The sequence below is a fragment of the Melospiza georgiana genome, chromosome 31 (assembly GCF_028018845.1).
Source record: "Melospiza georgiana isolate bMelGeo1 chromosome 31, bMelGeo1.pri, whole genome shotgun sequence".
NCBI lineage: Eukaryota > Metazoa > Chordata > Aves > Passeriformes > Passerellidae > Melospiza > Melospiza georgiana.
The window spans coordinates 887,088-914,323 of NC_080460.1; the positions used below are offsets into that span (position 1 = coordinate 887,088).

The 27,236-nt window shown below is 50.3% G+C and overlaps 1 protein-coding gene across 1 annotated transcript in view; it reads left to right on the top strand.

Moving 5' to 3' along the window:
• The window catches only part of BIN3 (bridging integrator 3), a 53,109-nt gene that overhangs the window by 20,586 nt on the left and 5,287 nt on the right, over window positions 1–27,236 (top strand). Inside the window, exons 4-8 of the mRNA XM_058042302.1 lie at window positions 490–551; window positions 5,776–5,912; window positions 7,121–7,161; window positions 21,862–22,003; window positions 26,676–26,810. Coding sequence (XP_057898285.1) covers window positions 490–551; window positions 5,776–5,912; window positions 7,121–7,161; window positions 21,862–22,003; window positions 26,676–26,810 — 517 coding nt within the window. The remainder of the gene's footprint in view (window positions 1–489; window positions 552–5,775; window positions 5,913–7,120; window positions 7,162–21,861; window positions 22,004–26,675; window positions 26,811–27,236) is intronic.

Here is a 27,236-nt window from a genome sequence, read left to right on the forward strand (position 1 = left end):
CTCACTGCCCTGTAATTTCCAATTCTTCAGGCTTTCTCTGACTGTTCAAAGGTGTCCTCAGAAGTATTTGCAGATTCTGGCAGCTTAAAAAAAAAAGAAAAAGTGTAAAATTGCCAGAAAACTGCGGGGTCCCTGTAGAGGCCAACAGCTCAGAGGACCAGGAGTGGCTTTGCCATCCTGCCTGTGTCACAGGAGCTCACAGGGATCATCTGGAAGCATTTGGCTTTACCATTTGTGCTAAGTGTGAGAACTTTCAGGAAATATGCGAACTATGAATAAGAGATCACCAACTTGAAAAGGTTAAAAACCATCTGAAAACAACCCGAAAGGGTTGAGCTGCACTGAACTTCATCAAGCCTTGCCTGGATATTTTTAACTCCCACCAGAAGCCAGCATATTCAGCCCGTAAATGATTTGTTGCACGTATGATACACTTGGGTTTCTTTCTTTCCAAGATTCCGACTTTGCCTTCTTTCTCCCATCTTTCAGATTGGAAGATCAGACCAAAAAACTTCAGAAGGATATGAAGAAAAGCACAGATGCAGATTTGGGTAAGTGACTGGAGGATACATAGACTGTGAACTTGGCCACAGAGAGATGAAGTGACTTTTCTCGAGATCACATGAGTAATGTGTGACAAGTCTGGAAAACAAATCCAGAGCTCAGTCCCACTCAGTTTGCTTAGTTACAAGGCCATCTGCGAGAGGCAGCTCAGCCCAGGGAACACAGGGAGTGCTGCGGGCTCAGTCCCCTCTCCTGAGCTCCATGGCCTTGCACAAGTCCCTTCCTTTTGTTTGCCTCAGTTTGTGCCGCTGAGAAAACCCAGGAGTGGTTGTTCAGTCTCAGATTATCCAGCAGGAGCAGCTCCAGCTGAGCCCATTGTGCCAGCAGTGCTTTTTCACCTCCCTCTCTGGAGCCCCAGAAGGTGGGATGGGTCTGGGGGGCACAGCTGGCCACATCTGGCCGTGTTTCCCGTGGGAAATGCTGACCTGGCAGCTCTCCTTTGGGAACAACCCAGCTCATTCCCTCGCTGCCTGCCTGTTTTGGCTTCCCCTCGTGGCAGTGGGCGATGGAGGAAGCAATAAACAGCTCTGCCTGCACGTTTGGGGTGACATCTGCCCTTTGCAGGTGCCCTGTGCCATGTCCCAGCTCCCTTCACATCCCTCTGGTTGGAACCTGCTGTGCCCAGAGAGGGATCCAGCAGGGGGGAGCTGGGTTTGTTGGATGCTGGTCGCTGAACCTGCAGGAGGGAGCCGTTCCAAACCCAGATGGTTTTTCCCTGTGTGGTTTGGAGCAGTCCCTGCCTGGCCCCCACAGCTCCAGAGCCAAGGCAGAGGCAGCAGCACAAACAGGTGTGGGCTGCACTGGGCCAGCGCTCAGCCCGTGGGACCGGGGTCACTGCAGGGCAGGGCAGGGCAGGGCAGGGGGAAGGAGGCAGAGCTGGGGCTTTCCATGGTCCAGGCTCTCACCTGTGTGTGTGAGTGTGAGTGTGTGTACATCTGTGTGAATATTGCCTGACACAAACACAGATTCAGCCTCTCACCTCTGTGTGTGTGTGTGTGTGTGTGTGTCTGTGTGTGTGTGTCTGTGTGTGTGTGTGTGTGTGTGTGTGTGTGTGTGTGAATATTGCCTGACACAAACACAGATTCAGCCTCTCACCTCTGTGTGTGTGTGTGTATATATCTGTGTGAATATTGCCTGACACAAGCACAGATCCAGGCTCTCACCTCTGTGTGTGTCTGTGTCTGTCTGTGTGTGTCTGTGTCTGTGTCTGTGTCTGTCTGTGTGTGAGTGTGAGTGTGTGTACATCTGTGTGAATATTGCCTGACACAAACACAGATTCAGCCTCTCACCTCTGTGTGTGTGTGTGTGTGTGTGTATATCTGTGTGAATATTGCCTGACACAAACACAGATCCAGGATCTCACCTCTGTGTGTGTGTGTGTGTGTGTGTGTGTGTGTGTGTGTGTGTGTGAATATTGCCTGACACAAACACAGATTCAGCCTCTCACCTCTATCTGTGTGTGAGTGTGAGTGTGTGTACATCTGTGTGAATATTGCCTGACACAAGCACAGATCCAGGATCTCACCTCTGTGTGTGTGTGAGTGTGAGTGTGTGTACATCTGTGTGAATATTGCCTGACACAAACACAGATTCAGCCTCTCACCTCTGTGTGTGTGTGTGTGTGAATATTGCCTGACACAAACACAGATCCAGGCTCTCACCTCTGTGTGTGTCTATGTGTGTGTGTGTGAATATTGTGTGTATGTGTGTGTGTGTCTGTGTCTCTGTGTGGATATTGCCTGACAAAAACACAGATCCAGGCTGTTCCTCTGTGTGTGTGTGTCTGTGTGAATGTGTGTGTATATTTGTGTGTTTGTGTGTGTGAATATTGCCTGACACAAACACAGATCCAGCCTCTCACCTGTGTGTGTGTGAGTGTGTGTTTTCATGTGTGTGTGTCTCTGTGTGTGTATTGTGTCTGTGTGTGTGTGTGTGAGTGTGTGAATGTGTGTGTGTCTGTCTGTGTGAATATTGCCTGACACAAGCACAGATTCAGCCTCTCACCTCTGTGTGTGTGTGTGTGTGTGTGTGTGTGTGTGTGTGTGTGAATATTGCCTGACACAAACACAAATCCAGGCTCTCACCTGTGTGTTTGTGTGTATTGTGTGTGTATGGATATTGTGTGTGAATATTGTGTGTGTGTGTGTGGATATTGCTGACACAAACACAGAGCCAGGTTCTCAGGTGTGTATCTGGTGTGTGTGTCTGTGAGAGTGAGTGTGTGTGAGTGTGTGAGTATTGCCTGACAAGCACAGATCCAGCTTCTCACCTATGTGTGAATGTGTGTGAGTGCATTTGTTTGTGTGTGTGTGTATTGCCTGACACAAACTCAGATCCAGGCTCTTCCTCTGTGTGTCTGTGTGAGTGTGTGTGTATGTGTGTGAATGTGTGATTGTGTGTGTATATTTGTGTGTGTGAATATTGCCTGACACAAACTCAGATCCAGGCTCTCACCTGTGTCTGTGTGTCTGTGTGAGTGTGTGTGTGAATGTGTGATTATGTGTGTGTGTATTTCTGTGTGTGAATATTGCCTGACAAACTCAGATGCAGCCTCTCACCTCGGTGTGATTGTGTGTGTGTATTTGTGTGTGTAGATGTGTAGATATTGCCTGACACAAACCCAGATCCAGGCTCTCACCTGTGTGTATGTATTTGTATTTGTATTTGTATTTGTGTGTCTGTGTGTGTGGATATTCCCTGACACAAACCCAGATCCAGGCTCTCACCTGTGTGTGTATGTATTTGTATTTGTATTTGTGTTTGTGTTTGTGTTTGTATTTGTATTTGTATTTGTATTTGTATTTGTATTTGTATTTGTATTTGTGTGTCTGTGTGTGTGGATATCCCCTGACACAAACTCAGATCCAGGCTCTTCCCCTGCTCTCCCACCCTTCCCAGCACAGGCAGAGGGCTGGGAGAAGCCCCAGCCACCCAGAACTCTTTTCCAGGGTGAGATCTGCCCTTTCTGAGGACTCTGGTCATTGTCAGGGATCCTTGGTAAGTTTTTCCCTGTTCAGGATTCCCCTCCCTCCCTTGCAGTGGGCGTTGTTTATATGGAGCATTTCAAGTCCCAGAGGAGCTGTGGGAGGACTTTCTTTTTCCGTTCTGTTCCATGGCAGAGTCACAAATGAGCCTTGGCCAGAGCCAGGATGATCTGATTTCTCATTTAAAGGCTTGAAATGGTGAGTGGAGGGAGAGGTACAGCACACAGCCTGCCGAGGGAGGGCTGGAGGAGAAGGAGCTGGATCAGATCAATCCTGGCAGTGCCCATTCCCAACATCCAGCCCTCAAATCTGGTGAGGGTGGCAGAGTTTTGCCCTCCTGTCTGGTTCCTCCAGGCTCAGGGGTTTGGTTGGTTCTTCACTCCTTGGCAAAGTGGGACTGGTGGCTCCAGTCTCCACCTTCTTCCCAAAAAGCTCAGCTCAGAACAGGAGAATTCCTGTGCACAGAAATATCCCAGGCAGGCTCCACCAGCAACCAGGGAATGGGCTGATAGCAGCACTCCCTGCCCCAGGGCTGGACAGCACTCTCCCCCTTCCCCACCCTCTTTCCAGACAAAATACATTTTAAGAAGCAAGAGGATGTTCTTTAACTGGAGGTGAAAGCTCTCCTTTGGAATAATTAATTAGCATTACATCTCACACGTTTAATGAGCAAAAGAGCAGTGCAGACTCTCCTGAAGGCCACGCTGAGGGACAGGAGATCCTTTCTCCTCCTCTTCCTCCTTCTCCTCCTTGTCCTTCTCCTTCTCTCTCCTGCCCTGTCACTCTCAGACCCCACTATTTCAGCTCTCTCCAGGTGATCCCACTGATGCAGAGGAAATTCCTGCCCCAAATTCCCCCTGAACGTGTCCAAACCACCCCTAATTCCCAACCTCCCAGCGTGACCCTGCCACTCCCTCCCTCCATCCCCTTCCAATCCTTTCCTGTCAAGGAAGATTTCATTTTTCCTTCCAGCCAAAGGAGTTGTGCTGTTCTCAACTCCGTCCTGTTCTGGCACAAATCCCTGCTCAGATGTGGTCACACATATGGATTCTATCCCATCTGTTTCAAGGTTTAAATGCCCAAAGCCTTCATGTTTGGATAATAAATGGATACAGTGGCTTTGTTATCCCAGAGTGAGAGGCTTGTTCTGCACTGAGCTCCCCAGCTCTGCAGCTTCTGAGCTCTCTCTGGTATAATTGTGTGTAACCTTTCAATCAGAATGTTTAACCCCTTGATTTATGATCTTAAGCCCCATTATTGGGATGATTTTAACTTTTAATATCTAAGGGAGTCTTTCCAAAGCTCCTCCAAAGCACAGCTCAAGCATCTGGCTTTGTGATCTCCAACTGGAATAGCTTCCAGCACTGAGGAAAAAGAACATTTTTTTTAGTACCTCTGGCCTTTTTTTTTTTTTTTTTCTCAGTCTATTTTATCCCTGTTTATATTTATGCTTTCCTTTTTATTAGTCTTTTTTTCCATTCTGCACCTTCCCTGATTTCTTGCTCATTTGTGTAGTGGCTCTGTCATTGAATTTTCCCTTTGCAGAGCAAGTGTTTGGATAAAGAGGGATGTGGCTGATGGAAAACAAGTGGAATGCTCAGTCAGAGCATGACCTGCTGCTTCTGGATTTCTTGGTGGCACTCCCAGGGCCTGTAGGGACTTCCTATTCCCCCTGGCTCCTTCTCCACAGGCAAAAAAATTCAGCTTATTGAGGGGGAAATACTTAACTTGTGTCCCTGCTCTTTGTGTTTGGAGAGGGAAAGAGAAACCTTCCTCTCCCAGTCCTGTCAGTCTGGTCCTTTCCCACTAAATCCACTTCAAATACGTGGGGTTTTTTTTTTGTAAAGCCATTTGAAAGACTTAATGGACTGTGATTTTTCTCGTTGTGGAAGAGCTGTAGTGAGGCTGAGAGTGACACTTAATAGTCTGTCGAGAGAAGATGTATAAAAACCCCCATCTCTGGGTGTTTTTTTTTAAGAGAACAGTGCTTTTGTTAGTCTGGGATTATTTCTGGCAGCATCACAAGCCTCACATCGGAGTGCTTCAGATTTAACTTATATAAAAACACTTCTCTGGGTGTTTACATGAATGAATTGGTGCCTTTTCCTTGCTTTTCTCTCATCCTCCACTGCCAGCTTGTGTGACCCCCTCCTGGCTGCCTCAACTCCCTGATTTTTGCCCTCCTAGCAGTGGGAAATGTGACCCTGTCTGGTTTCTTTTCCACCAGCCATGTCCAAATCTGCAGTGAAGATCTCCTCAGACCTGCTGTCCAACCCCCTGTGTGAGCAGGAGCCCGCGTTCCTCGAGATGGTCACAGCCTTCGACACGGCCATGAAGAGGATGGACGCCTTCAACCAGGAGAAGGTGGATTGGCTTTGGCTGGAGGTTGGGAGTGCTGGGAGTGTCCTGGAGGCTTGGAGTGGTGGGAGTGTCCTGGAATCGTGGGGTGGTTGGGGTTGGGGAGGATTTGAATCCATCCCCTGCCACGGGCAGGGACACCTCCCACTGTCCCAGGTGGCTCCAAGGAAATCCCTTGGACATTTCCAGGGATGGAGCAGCCTCAGCTCCTCTGGGAATTCCATCCCACCCTCCCAGGGAAAGATTTCCTCCCAAAATCCCATTTAGGGATGGAGCAGCCACAGCTTCTCTGGGAATTCCATCCCACCCTCCCAGGGAAGGATTTCCTCCCAAAATCCCATTTAGGGATGGGACAGCCTCAGCTCCTCTGGGAATTCCATCCCACCCTCCAGGGAAGGATTTCCTCCCAAAATCCCATCTAGCAATGGGGCAGCCTCAGCTCCTCTGGGAATTCCATCCCAGCCTCTCCTCACCCTCTCAGGGAAGGATTTCCTCCCAAAATCCCATTTAGGGATGGAGCAGCCACAGCTTCTCTGGGAATTCCATCCCACCCTCCCAGGGAAGGAATTCCTCCCAAAATCCCATTTAGGGATGGAGCAGCCTCAGCTTCTCTGGGAATTCCATCCCACCCTCTCAGGGAAGGATTTCCTCCCAAAATCCCATTTAGGGATGGGACAGCCTCAGCTCCTCTGGGAATTCCATCCCAGCCTCTCCTCACCCTCCCAGGGAAGGATTTCCTCCCAAAATCCCATTTAGGGATGGAGCAGCCACAGCTTCTCTGGGAATTCCATCCCAGCTTCTCCCCACCCTCCCAGGGAAGGATTTCCTCCCAAAATCCCATTTAGGGATGGGACAGCCTCAGCTTCTCTGGGAATTCCATCCCAGCCTCTCCCCACCCTCTCAGGGAAGGATTTCCTCCCCAAATCCCATCCATCCCTGCCCTCTGGCAGTGGGAAGCCATTCCCTGTCTCCTGTTACTCCCTGCCGTGTCCAAAATCCTCATTTCTCACCCCTTTCCCTTTTTATCATCATCCCCAAGACTTTTCCCACTGGAGTTTCTCTGATCTCCCTCTCCAGGCTGGGATTTCAGCTCCCATGGCAGAAATTCCCTGTCTTTTGGTTAAAGGACATTGTGGTTGTGGGATCCCTACAAACCCAAATGGGATTTTCCAACAATCCTGACGTGCAATCCTCCCTTTTTTTGCTTCCCACAGGTGAATCAGATCCAAAAGACAGTCATAGAGCCTTTGAAAAAGTGAGTACCAAGCATCATCTCCTGGGGTTTGTCCTCATCTGGAGCTTTAGGGTCCTGGAGAGAGGCTGGAAATCATCCTCAAACAATCCTGCCCTGTCCTGCTGGTCACACTGCTTTTGGTACCTTAATTAATAATAATTTTAACCTTTTTTTGCCACTTTGATCCACTGCTGCCTTCACCTGTAGCTTAAAGAACTCCTGAGATATAAAATCATGGAGCATCCTGGGCTAGAAGGGACCCCCAAAGGATGAATAATTCAATTTTCTCTGTTTATGTGTTGGTTTTTACCTCCAGCAAAGGAACAAAACCACTGGAGATAATCCAGGGGGGTGAGAAATTGGCTGGTTGAACAAAAGTTTATTTCATTTAGAAATTTTCCTAAATAAAAGAGGAGAAAGTGGAAGTTCCTGCATGTTTATAAATAATATTTATAAATAGTATTTATATTATTTGGTGGATAATGAGGGGTTGGAAATGAGGGGGAAAAGCCCAAATCCCACAGTTCTGCCACATCTAGCCTGCAAAATTTCCACCTTTCCCAGGGTCACAGGCTGTACCCCCAAACCTTTCAGGATAATTCAGTTCTCTCCCAAATATCCCCTTAAATCCCAAGATTTGCTGTTTTGTTGCAGGAACAGAGCCAGCGAGCAAAAATAAAATGAAATTACTTTAATATGACAGTAAGTGTTGCAAATTGCTGAATAACAATTTCAGTTTAGGTTTGACACACACAGGAGGTTGTCGTGGTTTAGTTGGTTTGGGTTTTTTTTTCCCCCTGAAGTTGTTGTTTCTGCCCAAATCTAAAAGTAAAATCTCCTGGATCACTTAACACCTGAGGTTACAGCATGTTCCTGTCTGGGGGATGTTTGGTGACTCAAGTTTTACCTTGGTCCTCTATCCACAACCAGAAATTCCTGCTTATTTAAGGGAAAAAAAATAAGAAGAAAGAAAGAAAAAGGAAAAAAAATCCCAGCCTTTTGCTGTGGAATTGTGTTGCTTATTATCTAGATTGTCCTCATGAAAGATACATTAACTTTTTCTTCCAGCATTCTGTTAAAATTGGAAGAACTTGTGTTTCTGAGATATTCTGGGTTTTTTTTTTTTTCTTTCCCTCAGCTTGTGTTAGTTGGTGAAATGAAAGACAAATCCCTTTCCCTGCAAACCAGCCTTGGGTTTGAAATGCTGTGCTGGTGAATTCAGGACAGTAAATCCATTTCCATGTGCCCACGGGAGATGCTCTGAGGGCTGGAACTGTGACCAAAATCTCTCAAATTTTGGAACAGGAACTTGCTCCAAGGCAAAGGGATGTCCTGGTCATCACACCTGGGTGACCAGGACGTTCTCATGCCCAAAACTAATCCAGTTTTGGGATGTTCTGGTCAAAGGGATCTCCTGGTCATCATGCCAGGGTGACCAGGACGTTCTCATGGCCAAAACCTCTCCAGTTTTGGGAGCAGGAACCTGCTCCAAGTCAAAGGGGTGTCCTGGTCACCATGCCAAGAACCTGCTCCTTTGCATGGAGGACATTCCAGGGTGACCAGGACGTTCTCATGGCCAAAACCTTTCCTGTTTTGGGATGTACTGGTCAAAGGGATGTCCTGGTCACCATGCCACACTGGCCAGGACATTCCCATGGATAAAACCTTTCCAGTTTTGGGATGTCCTGGTCAAAGGGATGTCCTGGTCACCATGCCAGGCTGGCCAGGACATTCCCATGGCCAAAACATCTTCAATTTTCCAACAGGAACCTGCTCCAAGTCAAAGGGATGTCCTGGTCACCATGCCAAGGTAACCAGGATATTCCCATGGCCAAACCTCTCCAATTTTGGGATGTCTTGGTCACCATGCCAGGAACCTGCTCCTTTGCATGGAGGACATTCCAGGGTGCCCAGGACATTCCCATGGCCAAAACCTCTCCAATTTGGGAACAGGAACCTGCTCCAAGGCAAAGGGATGTCCTGGTCACCATGCCAGGGGGACCAGGGCCTTCCCAATCTTCAATTTTGTGTGAGAGAGGTAAAGGCTCCAGGGAGACCTCAGAGTCCTAAAGGGGCTCCAGGAGAGCTGGAGAGGAACCTGGGACAAGGGATGGAGGGACAGGACCCAGGGAATGGCTCCCACTGCCAGAGGGCAGGGTTAGATGGGATTTTGGGAAGGAATTCCTGGCTGGGAGGGTGAGGAGGGGCTGGGATGGATTTCCCTGAGGATGCCTCATTTCTGGAAGTGTCTGAGGCGAGTTTGGAGCCACCTGGGACAGTGGAAGGTGGGGAAGGGGTGGGTCTGGGTGATCCTTCAGATCCCTTCCCACCCAGCCCATTCCCTGTTTCCCTGACTCAGGACACTCCGTTATCTGCCCAGTCCTCAGTTCCACACCAGGGTGTTTACTCCAACCTCCTGGCTGCTTTCCATCCCAGCAATTCTCTCCAACTTTCTGAATTTCCACGATGAGAGGTTTATTTTTCCCCTTTTTCCTGCCCTTTGGCACCTGCAAAGCTTCACCCTGTGTGCCTTTAACCAGCTTATGTTCCATGCCGGGGGAGCTTCATCCCCACTCCCAAGAACAAAACTGCTCCTTCCCTTCCCTCCTCCTTCCCTTTGTAGGTGCATCCCTGCCCAGGAACATTTCTGAGGAGCCCAAGGGTCCATTTTGAGGCTAATGAGATGCAGGAGAGAACTGCAGAGTTTGCACCTCCCTCCCTTTGTCCTGCTGGCAGATAAACCCCAGCACCAGTTCTGGCAGAAAAGTTCCAGATTAATGAAAGCTGCCTTGAGGAGCTCTTCTTATTTCCAGTTAGGTTTTCCTTCCCCTCTCTGAGGCAGCTCTCCCAAGCCTCTCCCAACTTTGCTCTGACCTAGAAAAAAAAAGGCTTTTTAATTTTTTTTTTTATTTTTTTTGCTCCAACAGCTGCACTTTATTACATCTTCACTGGTGGTCTTTTATAGTTTATTAGCCAAAGAAGCAGATAAGTATAATCCAGACAATTATCATTAGTGGTAATATATTGTAATCAGAGGCACATGGGCAGTAAAATCTCCATTCAGTTGTCCAGGGATTGGAGTTTCCAGGCAAATACTGGGGAATTTGTTAAACCACGTTGAAAAAAAGCAGTAGTAGATTTAGTTGAGGGGGGTGGAGGCTTTGTATTGTTTCAATCCTTCTGCTTCTGGGCTCGTAGGGTTATTCACAATTTGGCTTTTTGAGCCCCAAGAAGCCTTTGGCTGGGAGTGACTCATTTATTTTCAGGGAAAGAGCAGAGCTCCAGTGAGAATATTGCATTTTTCAGGGGATGGGTTGGGCGAGGAGCTGGGCAGGAGGGATGGGCTCCTCTTTGGGAGCCGCCTGTGGAATCTCACACCAGAGCAGCGGATTTGGGGCAGAAAGGGACAAAATCAGGTTTGGACTTCACTCTCCCAGCTCTTCCCAGTCAAGGCAGGGTCAGGGATTGGGGATGGAGTCTTAGTGTTCCATATTGTGTCTGTATTTAAGGAAGGAAGCGGCTTAAACGAGCCAGGTGGTTTGGAAATCCACAGGATTTAGGACCTTTCACGTTGGGAGAGGATTTGCAGGGCCACAGGTCTCAGCTGAACTGACTCTGTCTGACTCCATCAGAGCAAGGGGGTGACCTGGTCACCTTGGCTTGGTGCCATTCCCTTAGGGCATTGTCCTGCTCACAAATCCAGAAAGGTTTTGGCCATGGGAATGCCATGGTCACCTTGGCTTGGTGCCATCCCCTTGGAGCATTGTCCTTCTCCCAAAATTGGGGAGATTTGGCCATGGGAATGTCATGGTCACCTGGAATTGGTGCCATCCCCTTGGAGCATTGTCCTTCTCCCAAAACTGGGGAGATTTGGCCACAGGAATGCCATGGTCACCTGGAATTGGTGCCTTTCCCTTGGAGCATTGTTCTGTTCCCAAAATTGCAGAGATTTGGTCATGGGAATATTATGTTCACCTGGAATTGGTGCCATTCCCTTGGAGCATTGTTCTGTTCCCAAAATTGGAGAGATTTGGCCATGGGAATGTCCTGGTTACCCTGGCACAGAATCACCCCCTTGGAGCATTGTCCTTGTCCCAAAACTGGAGAGATTTGGCCACGGGAATGTCATGGTCACCTTGGCTTGGTGCCATTCCCTTGGAGCATTGTTCTGTTCCCAAAATTGGAGAATTTTGGCCACAGGAATGTCATGGTCACCTGGAATTGGTGCAATCCCCTTGGAGCATTGTTCTGTTCCCAAAATTGGAGAGATTTGGTCATGGGAATATTATGTTCACCTGGAATTGGTGCCATTCCCTTGGAGCATTGTTCTGTTCCCAAAACTGGAGAATTTTTGTCCATGGGGATGTCATGGTCACCTTGGCTTGGTGCCATCCCCTTGGAGCATTGTTCTGTTCCCAAAATTGGAGAGATTTGGCCATGGGAATTATCCTGGTTACCCTGGTACAGAATCACCCCCCTGGAGCATTGTCCTTGTCCCAAAATTGGAGAATTTTCGGCTATGGGGATGTCCTGGTCACCTTGGTAGAGGATCACCCCATTGGAACATTGTCCTTGTCCCAAAATTGGGGAGATTTGGCCACGGGAATGTCATGGTCACCTGGAATTGGTGCCATTCCTTTGGAGCATTGTCCTTCTCCCAAAATTGGGGAGATTTGGCCACAGGAATGCCAAGGTCACCTTGGCTTGGTGCCATCCCCTTGGAGCATTGTTCTATTCCCAAAATTGGAGAATTTTTGGCCATGGGGATGTTCTGGTTACCCTGGCACAGGATTACCCCCTTGGAGCATTGTCCTTGTCCCAAAACTGGGGAGATTTGGCCACAGGAATGTCATGGTCACCTGGAATTGGTGCCATTCCCTTGGAGCATTGTTCTGTTCCCAAAATTGGAGAATTTTTGGCCATGGGGATGTCATGGTCACCTGGAATTGGTGCAATCCCCTTGGAGCATGTTTCTGTTCCCAAAATTGGGGAGATTTGGCCACAGGAATGTCATGGTCACCTGGAATTGGTGCCATCCCCTTGGAGCATTGTTCTATTCCCAAAATTGGAGAATTTTTGGCCATGGGGATGTTCTGGTTACCCTGGCACAGGATTACCCCCTTGGAGCATTGTCCTTGTCCCAAAATTGGGGAGATTTGGCCACAGGAATGCCATGGTCACCTTGGCTTGGTGCCATTCCCTTGGAGCATTGTTCTGTTCCCAAAATTGGAGAATTTTTGGCTACAGGAATGTCATGTATCACCTGGAATTGATTCAATCCCCTTGGAGCATTGTTCTGTTCACAAAATTGGAGAATTTTTGGCCATGGGAATGTCTTGGTCACCTTGCCACAGGATCACTTCTCTGGAGCATTGTTCTTGTCCCAAAATTTGAGAGGTTGTCTATGTGGATGTCCTTGTCCCAGAATTGGAGAGGTTTGGCCATGGGGATGTCCTGGTCACCCTGGCACAGCACAATCCCTTTGATGTTGAGCATTGTCCCACTCCCAAAATTGCAATATTTGCCATGTCCTGGTCACCCTGGCTTTGGCAGGGGTGGCACAGAGGGTGCTGCCCCCGAGGTGCCACCACACAGGAGTGGGTGTCAGACCTGTGGGACATCCCAGAGGTGCAATCCAGGAGCTGCTCAGAGCAGTGAGGGACAAATTCCATCAGAGCTGAGTGTCACCAGCACAGCTGGGAGGAGTCACTCAGTGAGTGAGGATCCCTCACTCCATCCCTCCCACCATCCCACCATCCCCATGGTGCCTCAAGGCAGCCCAGGCTGGCCAGGAGCAGCTCCAGGGGTGCTGGACAGGAAGCAGGAAAAGCAGATTTCATGTCCTTAACGAGCCCTTAATGAGGATTTGGAGGAGCCACATGGCCACCTAATCCCCCACGCTGCTTCCTCATCGCAGCCTCTCCATTCCTGCACCTTTTCCCTCCAGGAGGAAGGGCTGGGTTTCATTTCCCCCTTCCTGGTGGGTGGATGGGCCCCCACGGATGTGTGGGCACGAGCACAGGAATGGCAGGAATCCCCTTCCCTGCTCCAGCCCCTCCTGGTGCCTCTCCAAACTTCCCCTCTCCTCATCCACACTCTCCTCCTTTGGCATCTGGTGCTTCCCACCTCTGGAATTCCTTTTTTTCCTTACCTATCCATCACCAACTGGAGATCTTGTCCACTTTTATCCACTTCCTTTTGGTTTCTTATCCAAAATACCCCAAAAAGAGCCCTAGGGAAGAGCCATGTCTGTGCCAGCCAGGTCCAGCTCACAGGCTGCCGGTGAGGGTGTTTGAGATGCTTGGAAACAAGTAGAATTAAAGATTTTACCATCTTTAAAGCTCCAGCACCCCTTTGCCACTAGAAAGGGGCAGGAGGAAGCAGTGGGATGAGGATTTGGGGCGGAGAGGGTGAGGATTTGGGGTGGAGAGAAGACAGAGAGGTGACAGAATGTTCCCACTCCTCCTCGAGCATCCCCACCATCCCCAGGGCTTCCCAGCAGGGAGATGGGAAGGAATTTCCAATTTCCATCCCCAGGGCTTCCCAGCAGAGAGATGGCAAGGAATTTCCAATTTCCAAGCCCCAGATTTGTCAGCTGGGCTGAGTAAGAGACAAATCTGGCAGCACCAGGAATCCTGGGGCACTTTTATCTCCCCAACCCCATCCTTCAATTAAGGGGAGCCTGGCGTGGAGACGAGGTGGGAACACGATTTGGAACGCAGGGAACGAGGTGATTTAGGTGTTTTTTTCCAAGCATAAGCTGTCATCCTGTGAGGAGTTCACCCCCAGGTTTCCCCTCTGCCCCCAGAGCCACGAGCAGAGTAATTTTGTGTTTTCTTTTCCTTATCCCTGCGGATCTCCCCTCACCTGCTCCTCTTAAGCTGCCTGGGCTGTAATCCCCTCTCAGAGCCTTCCCTGAAAAGTGACAGGGAACAACAGCAGCTCATTCCTCAAGCTGCTTTCATGGCAGGCCCTCTGAGAGCCCCTGTGCTGCTTCACCTGCACTTTGCCACCGTTCCCACCACGTTTTCTTTGGAGTCGGCTTTGATTTTCTTGGCTTTGCATTAAAAAAGGGAAGTTTTGGGTTACAGAGGGTCCTGAGGGGCATTTGGGAGTGGTTTTGGCTGTCACAGCCCCTCATTCCCTGTGGAGGAGGATGGTGTTGGGATTATTGATTGTATCAGAAATTAGGAATATGTTTTTCATGGTGAGAATTGTCAAACCCTGGCACATTCTGCCCAGGAGTCACCATCCTTGGAAATGCTCAGAAAATTCATGGATGTGGCACTTCTGGACTGGGTTTTAGGGCCACACCTGCTCCAGGGTTCACAGGGACAGGAATTGTTCCCTTGCCCCAAGTGTGAGGGATGGATGAGTGAAACATCCAGGATTTGCTTGTGAGGCTTCCCTGCTCTTTCCCCTTATCCTGAAATTCTCTGTGGAATTGTTCAAGCTCCATTTCCAAAGGGTTCCTTGGCTGCCCCACTCCCAGTTAATCCCAGTCCCAGCCAGGAGGGGTTGGTGATGCTTCTCCAAATTAGGAATATTTTTTTCATGGTGAGAATTGTCAAACCCTGGCACATTCTGCCCAGGAGTGACCATCCCTGCAAATGCTCAGAAAATTCATGGATTTGACACTTCTGGACTGGGTTTTAGGGCCACACCTGCTCCAGGGTTCACAGGGACAGCAATTGTTCCTTTGCCCCAAGTGTGAGGGATGGATGAGTGAAATATCCAGGATTTGCTTTGAGGCTTCCCTGCTCTTTTCCCATGTCCTGAAATTCTCTGTGGACCAGACTCCATTTCCAAAGGGTTCCTTGGCTGCTGCTCCCCTCCCAGTTAATCCCAGTCCCTGCCAGGAGGGGTTGGTGCTGCTTCTCCAAATTAGGAATATTAGGAATATTTTTTTCACAGTGAGAATTGTGAAGGATGGTGTTGGGACTATTGATATCAGAAATTAGGAATATTTTTTTCATGGTGAGAATTGTCAAACCCTGGCACATTCTGCCCAGGAGTCACCATCCTTGGAAGTGCTCAGAAAATTCATGGATTTGACACTTTTGGACTGAGTTTTAGGGCCACACCTGCTCCAGGGTTCACAGGGACAGCAATTGTTCCCTTGCCCCAAGTGTGAGGGATGGATGAGTGAAACATTCAGGATTTGCTTGTGAGGCTTCCTTGCTCTTTCCCCATGTCCTGAAATTCCCTGTGGAGTTGTCCAAGCTCCATTTCCAAAGGGAGAATGAGTTGATCCCAGTCCCTTTGCTGCCAGGAGGGGTTGGTGGTGCTTCTCCAAATTAGGAATATTAGGAATATTTTTTTCATGGTGAGAATTGTCAAACCCTGCACATTCTGCCCAGGAGTCAGCATCCCTGGAAATGCTCAGAAAATTCATGGATTTGACACTTCTGGACTGGGTTTTAAGGCCACACCTGCTCCAGGGTTCACAGGGACAGCAATTGTTCCCTTGCCCCAAGTGTGAGGGATGGATGGGTGAAACATCCAGGATTTGCTTGTGAGGCTTCCCTGATCTTTCCCCTTATCCTGAAATTCTCTGTGGAATTGTTCAAGCTCCATTTCCAAAGGGTTCCTTGGCTGCTCCCCTCCCAGTTAATCCCAATCCCTGCCAGGAGGGGTTGGTGATGCTTCTCCAAATTAGGAATATTAGGAATTTTCTTTTTTCGTGGTGAGAATTGTCAAGGATGGTGTTGCAATTATTGATATCAGAAATTAGGAATATTTTTTTCATTGTGAGAATTATCAAACCCTGGCACAGTCTGTCAAGCCCAGGAGTCAGCATCCCTGGAAATGCTCAGAAAATTCATGGATTTGACACTTCTGGACTGGGTTTTAGGGCCACACCTGCTCCAGGGTTCACAGGGACAGGAATTGTTCCTTTGCCCCAAGTGTGAGGGATGGATGAGTGAAACATCCTGGATTTGCTTTGAGGCTTCCCTGCTCTTTCCCCTTATCCTGAAATTCTCTGTGGAATTGTTCAAGCTCCATTTCCAAAGGGTTCCTTGGCTGCTGCTCCCCTCCCAGTTAATCCCAGTCCCTGCCAGGAGGGGCTGGTGCTGTTTCTCCAAAGGCTTTGGGAATCTCTCCTGCTCCTTGCAGGGCTGTTCTTGGAGGGCTTGGCTGTGCCCGTGGATGCCAGGGGCTCTGCAGAGCCTTGGTGCCAGGCTGTGCAGCAGGAGCATTTGTCAATAACGTGCATGGGATGGTTGTGGAGACACTGGGGCCGCGTGTGGAGTCAGGAATTCCTCGGAATAACTTGGCACCAGCGGGAGCCCAGCTCTCCCTCTCGCCCTGCACGGGTGTTTGGCACCCCTGGCACTCACCCTGGCATTGTGTTTCTGTCCACACACAGGGAGAAAATCCTGGGCAGGACTTGAGACCCCTTCTCCTTGGATGCCAGGGCAGTTCAGAGCTGCTGGGCTGACGGGGAATTCGGGGTTCCTGGGTTCCTTCAGGAGCCGGAGATCAGAGCAGGCCAGGGACGGTCCTGCCTGAGCCGAGCTGGTCCTGCCTGGAAATGAAACCTGGGAGAGGGTGGGGAGGGTTCAGTGGGCACAGGGAGGGTTCAGTGGGCACAGGGAGGGCCCAGTGGGCACAGGGAGGGTTCAGCGGGCACAGGGAGGGTTCAATGGGCACAGGGAGGGCTCAGTGGGCACAGGGAGGGCTTGGTGGGCACAGGGAGGGCTCAGTGGGCACAGGGAGGGCTCAGTGGGCACAGGGAGGGTTCAATGGGCACAGGGAGGGCTCAGTGGGCACAGGGAGGGCTCGGTGGGCACAGGGAGGGCTCAGTGGGCACAGGGAGGGCTCAGTGGGCACAGGGAGGGTTCAATGGGCACAGGGAGGGCTCAGTGGGCACAGGGAGGGCTTGGTGGGCACAGGGAAGGGTTCGGTGGGCACAGGGAGGGCTTGGTGGGCACAGGGAAAGGTTGTTGGGCACAGGGAAAGCTTGGTGGGCACAGGGTGAGCTCAGCTGGACTAGGGAGAGCTCGGTGGGCACAGGGAAAGGTTGGTGGGCACAGGGAGAGATCCTTTGGCACAGTAAGAGCTCATCTGGAGCAAGGAGAGCTCAGTGGGCACAGGGAAAGGTTGGTGGGCACAGGGAGGGCTCAGTGGGCACAGGGAAAGTTTGTTGGGCACAGGGAAGGGTTCAGTGGGCACAGGGAGGGCTTGGTGGGCACAGGGAGGGCTCAGCGGGCACAGGGAGGGCTTGGTGGGCACAGGGAGGGCTTGGTGGGCACAGGGAGGGTTCGGTGGGCACAGGGAGGGCTCGGTGGGCACAGGGAAAGGTTGGTGGGCACAGGGAAAGGTTGGTGGGCACAGGGAGAGCTCAGCTGGAGCAGGTGGGCACAAGGAAAGTTTGATGGGCATAGGAGAGCTTGACTCCTACAGGGAGAGCTTGGCTGGTCCAAGGAGAACTCAGTGGGCACAGGGAGAGCTCAGTGGGCACAGGGAGAACACAGGCTGGCCCAAGGAGAGCTCAGTGGGCACAGGGTGAGCATTTGGGCACAGGGAGAGCTCAGTGGGCACAGGGTGAGCTCAGTGGGCACAGGGAGAGCTCAGTGGGCACAGGGAGAGCTCAGCCACAAAGGACCCAACCCTTCCCTGCTGGAGGACAGCCCCACTGAGGGAACCTCCAATAGTGATGGGCTTGGCTTTGAACTACAAAAGGGGAGATTTAAAGAGGATATTGGCAAGGAATTGTTCCCTGGGAGGATGGGGGTGGCACAGGTGGCACAGAGAAGCCAGCAAACACTTCCTCATCTCTGCAGGGCCAGTTTGGATGGGGCTTGCAGCACCCTGGGACAGTGGAAAGTGCCCTGCCCATGGCAGGGGTGGACCAGGGTGATTCAAGGTCTCTTCCCAGGCAGGGCAGTGTGGGATTCTGTCGGTTTCTGGGTGTTTAGGTGGCCTGGAAAGGCCCGGGATGGCCTTGGACAGCCCACGCTTCAAAGGACGAGGAGAGGCTTCAGATCTTTTCTCGGTCTCGGTGTTTATTAATTGTTTATCTAAAAGATTTTCTCTGGGCCCGACAGAGGTCTGCACAGCAGCCAGCCATGGGCACACTGAGAGCCCCCGGGGCGGTCACTTATCTTTATACTCGAAGTTACGCATACAATATTTATCATTTTTCCCCAATACTATTGGAAAAAGGGCTCCCAATATTCCCAGTTAGATTGTGCCTGGGCCAGTCTGACCCTCGCTGCTGGGCCAAAGGCAGCAGCTGCGGTGTATCACCCCAGAGATACCTTGGCTTGCTGGAGATTGCAGCTGGGCACTGAACAAGTCCAGGCTTGTTGGGAACCCCGTTTACCTCAGGAGGAATGGCTTCAGGCGATGGTGAAGAGAAAAAGGAGAGGATTCTGCTGGAGGGTTTAATGTCCAGAGGTTTATTCCATGGTTACAGAGGTCTGAACGTGAGCAACTGCTCCAACAGAATCCCCCCGCATGGTCTGATCACCTTTTAAGCTCAGGGACAGGGGAGGGGAGGTACAGGTGAGCCACCAACCAGGTGAGGGGGGCAGGGTCTCAGGGGAAGATGACACCCAGACAGGCCAATGACCTCTGGGCATAGGGGCATCCTTTGAACTTGACCAACCACACGACGCCTTGCTGGGATGTTCAGCCTGATTGACAGGACTCACTCAGCATGGGGGCAAGGGGGAAGGGAGAGAGGTACAGGCACACCTGGGGGAGTGACCTGGAAGGCCAAAATGGGACATTACAGCACACTACAACACAATACCTTTTACCCTTATTAACCAGTGCACTTCTAGTAATAACCAATCCCAAAGTGCCACCATCACCACAGAAGATGGAGGCCAAGAAGAAGAAGAAGAAGGACAGGACACGCCCCAATTCCTCCATCTTACTTCTCTAAACCCCCCTGTACAGAAATCCTAAACCCTGTGTTTCACACTCTAATTAACCCATCCCTTCACCATTTACCCCAGTGAGATCCTCCCATCCTCATACAGGTGTCGTCTCCCGTGCAGGATCAAAGTCCAGCCACCAGACACTGCTGGCAACATCCCAGGACCTCCGAGCCCCCCAAGGGTGGTCTCGGCCACTCTGCACATCAGTCCTGAGGTGCTGAGATCCCACAGGATTCCAGCGTTCCCAGTGGCCAGGCTGGAGCTGAGGACACTCAGAGCTCCATGGCTGCAGCTCTGGGGAGCTGGGCCCCCCCTGCAATGGGAAATGCAGCGTATAATCTATGCATTAAAGTCCTTGGGAGACAGGAGCTGCTGTGCCTACACACTTCCAGCCCTGTAGATATTTTTTAAAGCTCTGCCTGAGCACGGTGTCCTTCCATTCGGGGCTGCGAAATTGCACCGAGTCGATACCGGGAATAAAAAAAAAGGGGGAAAAAAATTAAATAAAAATTTTTCCTCCCTTTTTAAAACGCAGATTTAACTTCAAAGTGAATGGAAACTGCGTTGCTGATCGTCTTGTGAGCCCTCCCTGGCCGCTTTTTTCCAAGGGGAAGGGTTGGGGGTGGGAGTCAGAGTCCCGTGGCTCTGTTCAGGCAGGAGCCCTGGGAAGTGCCAGGGGAAGGGCAGGAAAGCACCACAAACAGCTGGGTTTGGGTGCCAGCACGAGCTTCAGTGGTTTGGGGACGTCTCAGGAAGGTGCCCAGCAGGGAAGGGAGGATTTCCCAGCCTGGAATCTCCTCTGGCATTGCCATGCCTGCATTCCCAGTGTGGACGAGCAGCTCAGCTCATCCCCGTGGTCTTTATTCCCTGCTTTATGTTTTGTGTCCTTCCCAAACCTCCCCCAGCCAGGGGAATAATGTGATAATAATTAAAATAAACCTGGAAAACCTCTGGGCTGATGGGATCCTCCTTCCCATCTTTAATAATTGGGAGAAATTCCTGCAGGAGCTGCGGCCTCGAGCAGCTGGCATTTTGTGTGTGCCATGTTGGGAAAGGAACAAAAACATCCCTGGAAGTGCCCAGGCCAGGCTGGAGTGGCCTTGGAGCCTCCTGGGCCAGTGGAAGGTGTCTCTGCCCCAACTGGAGTGTCCTGAAGGTCCTTTCCAACCCAAACCATTCCCTGATCCTGTGAACCCAAACCCTCGAGACCTCTCGATCTGGCCACCCCTTCCTCCATCCCTATTTCCCTGCCCCTTTCTCCTGGCAGATTTTTGGACTTTACAAAGAGGTAGGAGAGTTTTTAGCAGCCCAGGAGCTGCTGGGGCCATGCCTGGAGCCTGCTGCATGCAGGACATGGCTCCCATTTAAATATAATGGCATTGTGTGGGATGGTGCCCATAAAAAGCAATGTCAGGGCAGAGCAGCTGATCCTCTCCGGGCAGCTGGAGCAGCTCCCTGATGACTTTTCCAGGTTGTTCCTCATCCCCAATCTGTTGCAACAGAGGGATATGTATTTATATTTATATTTTATAATTATAATTATATTTATATTTACATGGATTTGTTCTGTGCCAGCCTCGGCAGGACTGAAGGATCACATCCCCAGTTCAGCCTCTCACCCAGGGATGCTCCAAAACCTCCACTCCAAACCCTTGGAATACAAAAATTCCCAACTTCTCCCTGCTCCTGGCGTTTGCCCTTTGCAAAATGAGGCTCAGGGATGAAAGTTTTCTCTCAGCACCCACCAGCCCAGCCCATCAGCACCCTCCAGAGCGAGCAGAAAATGGGATTTTAATAGGGCTGGAGTGACTGGGAACACCCATGGTTCTGCCTGAACCCTGGATTTGGGTCACATCCAAAGCAAATGACACTTGTCAAGTGACATTTGTGTCTTTTCTTTTTGCTAATGGCCCCCCAAGCTGGATTTCTATTTCTATTTTGGTTTTTTTTTTTCCCATTTTAAGAGGTGGGAAGGCTGTTTGTTCCCTCGTGGAAGTAAAATCCATCACCAGGCTGCTCAGAGAAAATTTTCACCACCAATCCTTGGCCTCAACCCCCCCAAAATCACCCTGGAATTGATGAATATTAAATTATTATCTCCAGAGGGAGCATCACCTTTTTGATCCCAACCCACAGCCCTGGTATCCCCTGGGATAATTTGATTTCCTGGAATTAAGAGGCAGGAGCAACGTTCCAGTTCCTGCTTTTCCCTTTTCTGTCACATTCAAAAATATTCTCCATCAGATGTTCATGTTTCCTCAATTTGTAACACATTTTAATAATAGGAATCTTTTCCATCGCCTGGGTAAATTGTTGGATGCTGTGAATCCTTCTGGGGAGGGCTCAGGGCTCCTCTTCAGCTGGGTTTGTGACCCAAAAAGAGCAAAAAATTTGCTGAAAAAAGAACAAAAAATGAATCAGAAAAAGCAAAAAAATTAACCAAGAAAGCACAAAAAACTATAAAACAAACAAGCTAAAAATAATATCCAAAAAGGAACAAATGGTGTAAAAAATAATACAGTTAATATTTAATTATTAACTGTATATTAACTATATTTATTTAATCTGCAGTTAATATTTATTTTGCACTCATTGTTTATTTTTCCTGGACTTTTATTTCGACTTCTCTACCTCTCCTTTCCCTTTCCAACCAGGAATCACAACATTAATTAAGAATATTCCGAATTCTGGGATGGTTTGGCTTGGAAAAATCCCACCCGGTGCCACACCAAGGAACTTCTGCTGGACCAGGGTGCTCCACAATTTCCTTGGGTGCTTCATCCACCCAAAATATCCCATCCCAAGCTTTTCCATCTTTTTTTTTTTCCAGGTTCAGCAGCGTTTTCCCAAGCCTGAACATGGCAGTGAAGCGCCGGGAGCAGACGCTGCAGGACTACAAACGCCTTCAATCCAAGGTGGAAAAATATGAGGAAAAGGAGAGAACTGGCCCTGTCCTGGCCAAGCTGCACCAGGTATTGAGGTGTCCCCAGAGCCACAATCCCGGCAGCATTCCTGGGAAAACTCAGGAAAAGCTTCTCCCTCCTATCCGCCATCCGTGCCACAAATAGAACATTTTGGGGAGGATGTCTTTTATCCGTGTAAAAATCACATTTTTGACAGCACAGCGCTGGTTTGGAGTGCTGGGTGAAGGGAAGGAGTTGCTTTTCTGAGAGAAAATGGAATTTTTTTTGCCAAGGGAAAATGGAATCAGAGCCCTGGGTGCTCTGGGGGAGCTCGGAGGCAGCGCTGAGGTCGAGGTTCCCCCCGACCTCGGCGTCGGAGCGAGCAGCTGGATGGGGAAGGGAACAGATCAGAGCATTTCCCAGCTTTAAGTTTGCCACCTGTTCCCCCAAAAAATTCGCCTTGGAAAATTGCAGTAATTGGTTAACAGGAAGTTTTGCCAGATTCTTTTTTGCTCTCTCCCGAATTTTAGCGAAATCGCGATGAGTTTGTTGGTTTTGTGGTTTTTTATTTTATTTTTTTTTTTAAATCAAATCTTCCCCAGCGTTTTTCCCCAAAATCTGTCGCTCCAGCAGCACGTGGCTTGATCCTCCCAGGAACAATTGATTCTCAGAGTCAAAGAAAATGTGTTTTTCTGATGAATTTCCCCCCAAAAAAAATGAAGTTTTGTGTTAAATAACAGCCTGAACAAAAGACACCTCTGGTTTAACAGTAAGCAGCTTATTTTGCTCAGCCTCAGCGACTAAAGCTGGGGCTGGAAAAATGGGAATTCTTTTGTCCTGGTGATTAAGCAGGGTTTAGTTATTTCATATATTTTTTCCTCTTAATGAACTTTTGATCTAATTCCCCCCCCTCAAAAAAAAAAAAAAAATTTAACCAAACACTGAGTTTAAACACCTGTGAGAGGGAGCCTTGAGCAATCCTGAACCTGGGGTATCCAGAGGGTCTGGATTTGATGGCAAAGGGCCTCATCTCATCCAGTTATTTTTAATTATTGAGCTGCAAATTTACATCCATTGTTTGCTCCAGGTTTTCTGCTCTTCTGCCCCCTGTGAAGTCCATCCTGGGAGTTTGCCCTGTGGGTTCCATCCCAGGAGTTTCCCCTGTGAGCACCATCTAGGGAGTTTTCCCCCATGAACTCCATCCCAGGAGTTTCCACCTGGCTCCATCCCAGGAGTTTTCCCCATGAATTCCATCCTGGAAGTTTTTCCCATGAACTCCATCCCAGGAGTTTCCACCTGGCTCCATCCCAAGAGTTTCTCCTATGAACTCTGTCCTTGGATTTTTTCCCCATGAACTCCATCCTGGGATTTTCCCCCCCCATGAACTCCTTCCCAGGAGTTTTTCTCTGGAATTTTCCCCATGAGTTCCATCCTGGAACTTCCATCCTGGAAGTTTTCCCCCATGAATTCCATCCTGGAAGTTTTCCCCATGAATTCCATCCTGGAAGTTTTTCCCCATGAACTCCATCCTGGGATTTTCCCCCCCATGAACTCCCTCCCAGGAGTTTTCCCCATAAGTTCCACCCCATGAACTCCATGTCAGGAATTTTCCCCATGAACTCCACCCCATGAACGCCACCCTGGAAGTTTTCCCCTAGAAGTTTTTCCCATGAACTCCATCCCAGGAGTTTCCCCCATGAACTCCACCCCAGAAGTTTTTCCCATGAACTCCATCCCAGGAGTTTTTCCCCCATGAGTTCCACCCCATGAGCTCCATCCCAGGAGTTTTCCCCATGAATTCCATCCCAGTTTTCCCCCAGGGGTTTCCTCCCATGAACTCCACCCCAGGAATTTTCCCCAATGAATTCCATCCCAGGAGTTGACCCCCTGAACTCCATCCCAGGAGTTTTCCCCCATGAAGTCCATCCCAGGAATTTTCCCCATGAGTTCCATCCTGGAACTTCCAGCCTGGAAGTTTTCCCCATGAACTCCATCCCAGCAGTTTCTCCCATGAGTTCCATCCCAGGAGTTTTCCCCATAAGTTCCACCCCATGAACTCCATGTCAAGAGTTTTCCCCATGAACTCCACCCCATGAACGCCACCCTGGAAGTTTTCCCCTAGAAGTTTTTCCCATGAACTCCATCCCAGGAGTTTCCCCCATGATCTCCACCCCAGAAGTTTTCCCCTGGCTCCATCCCAGGAGTTTTTCCCCCATGAGTTCCACCCCATGAGCTCCATCCCAGGAGTTTTCCCCATGAATTCCATCCCAGTTTTCCCCCAGGGGTTTCCTCCCATGAACTCCACCCCCAAAGTTTTCCCCATGAACTCCACCCCAGGAATTTTCCCCAATGAATTCCATCCCAGGAATTGACCCCCTGAACTCCGTCCCAGGAGTTTTCCCCCATGAAGTCCATCCCAGGAATTTTCCCCATGAGTTCCATCCTGGAACTTCCAGCCTGGAAGTTTTCCCCATGAACTCCATCCTGGAAGTTTTCCCCCAGGATTTTTCCCCATGAACTCCATCCCAGCAGTTTCTCCTATGAGTTCCATCCCAGGAGTTTTCCCCCAGGAGTTTTCCCCCATGAACTCCCTCCCAGGAGTTTTCCCCATAAGTTCCACCCTATGAACTCCATGTCAAGAGTTTTCCCCATGAACTCCACCCCATGAACGCCACCCTGGAAGTTTTCCTCTAGAAGTTTTTCCCATGAACTCCATCCCAGGAGTTTCCCCCATGAACTCCACCCCTGAAGTTTTCCCCATGAACTCCACCCCAGGAATTTTGCCCAATGAATTCCATCCCAGGAGTTGACCCCCTGAACTCCATCCCAGGAGTTTTCCCCCATGAAGTCCATCGCAGGAATTTTCCCCATGAGTTCCATCCTGGAATTTCCAGCCTGGAAGTTTTCCCCATGAACTCCATCCTGGAAGTTTTCCCCCAGGATTTTTCCCCATGAACTCCATCCCAGCAGTTTCTCCCATGAGTTCCACCCCAGGAGTTTTCCCCCAGGATTTTTCCCCATGAACTCCATCCCAGCAGTTTCTCCCATGAGTTCCATCCCAGGAGTTTTCCCCCAGGAGTTTTCCCCCATGAACTCCCTCCCAGGAGTTTTCCCCATAAGTTCCACCCCATGAACTCCATGTCAAGAGTTTTCCCCATGAACTCCACCCCATGAATGCCACCCTGGAAGTTTTCCCCTAGAAGTTTTTCCCATGAACTCCATCCCAGGAGTTTCCCCCATGAACTCCACCCCAGAAGTTTTCCCCTGGCTCCATCCCAGGAGTTTTCCCCATGAGTTCCACCCCATGAACTCCATCCCAGGAGTTTTCCCCCATGAAGTCCATCCCAGGAATTTTCCCCATGAGTTCCATCCTGGAACTTCCAGCCTGGAAGTTTTCCCCATGAACTCCATCCTGGAAGTTTTCCTCTAGAAGTTTTTCCCATGAACTCCATCCCAGGAGTTTCCCCCATGAACTCCACCCCAGGAGTTTTCCCCTGGCTCCATCCCAGGAGTTTTCCCCATGAGTTCCACCCCATGAACTCCATCCTGGGAGTTTCCACACTCCCAGCCTCATGGCCAGTGATAAATTTGCTGCTTTGCTGGGATGATTCCAGGCCTTTCCAGCCTGGAGCCCAGTCCATGCCATGCCCTGGCACGCTGTCCCTGTCCCCAGGGCCGGCGCCGCGGCCGGGCCGGGCTCTCCCGCTCCCCCCTCCCGTTGGAATGGCACTGGGATTAAGTGGCAGACTTGAACTGGTCTAATATTTCACAGCCCACCCCCTCCTGCCCTTTTCCACACCATCCCAGAGACATTTCCCGTTCTCCCCACGCTCTGTTTAAAGGAGCCAGTTGGATGCACTGAGCTGAAGGTCACGGTGACGGTGGGGCAGGATGCTGGGAATCACAGGCTGAGGGGACAGGGATGTGGCCAGGACGTTCTCCAGCCTCACTGAGCTCTGGGAATGGGTTTTGGCCGTGTGTTTCTGAAGGAGAGAAGGCACAACCTCTCTGGGTGTCCTGTGGCTTTCCAGGGTCAGAGCATGATGGTCCCATCAGGATCCATCAACTGCTCACTTGGGCCCCACCAGGTTCTGTTGAGAGGTCACTTGAGTCCCACCAGGTTCTATTAACAGGTCAGTTTGGATTAACTGATTAACTTGGATCCCACCAGGGTCCATTGAATGGTTACTTGAGTCCCACCAGGTTCTGTTAACTGGTCTCTTGGATCCCACCAGATTCCATAGGATGGTCACTTGGATCTCACCAGGGTCCATTGAATGGTCTCTTGAGTCCCACCACGGTCCATTGAATGGTCACTTGGATCTCACCAGGGTCCATTGAATGGTCACTTGAGTCCCACCAGATTCCATTAAATGGTCTCTTAGATCCCACCAGGGTCCATTGAATGGTTACTGGAGTTCAACCAGGGTCCATTGAGTGGTTACTGCGTCCCACCAGATTCCATTGAATGGTCACTTGGATCCCACCAAGGTCCATTGAATGGTCCCACCATCCATACGATGGTCGCTTGGGTCCCATCAGGTTCCACAGGATGGTCCTTGGATCCCACCAGGTCCCATGGGATGGTCACTTGAGTTCCACCATTGAATGGTCGTGTGGATCCCGCCAGATTCCGTTGGATGATCCCAGGCTGGTCGCTGCTCGTCCCCTCAACCAAGCAAAGCCCCCCATTGTCCTGGGGTGGATCCTTGTCCCTTGACCCCCCTGTGTCCCTCCCCAGGCCCGCGAGGAGCTGCGCCCGGTCAAGGAGGACTTTGAAGCCAAGAACAAGCAGCTCCTGGAGGAGATGCCCAAGTTCTATAGCAGCCGCATCGATTACTTCAAACCCAGCTTCGAGTCGCTGGTCCGGGCACAGGTGAGACATTGTCCCTTCCTGCTACCTGTGTCCTGTCCCACAGGTGCTTTATCCACTGGAATTCCATGGCTTTGTCCACCTGGCATTGCCATCTCCTTCAGTTTGGAGGCCTGAGCTTGGCCTTGAGTAGGTTTGAGGCGTTTGGGCTCCTGGTGCGTGGAGAAGACATCTCCACACCAAAGATCTGCAGGAAGAGATGCCCTGAATAACCACCAGCTTTCATTTCCATCCTCCAGCTTCCTCCAGAACGTGCTGCCGCTCCTCTTCCTCCTCCTCCTCCTCCTCCTCCCTTCTTCCCTCGGGCTGCAGAGGGGCAGGTTGGGATCTCCCCGAGCTTTGAGGACCTGCGGGCGGCTCCCGGCGCGGGCGGGCGGGCGGCACCGGGCGGTGCCCGCTCCGTGGGCGTTTTCCTGCGGCATTTCGGGG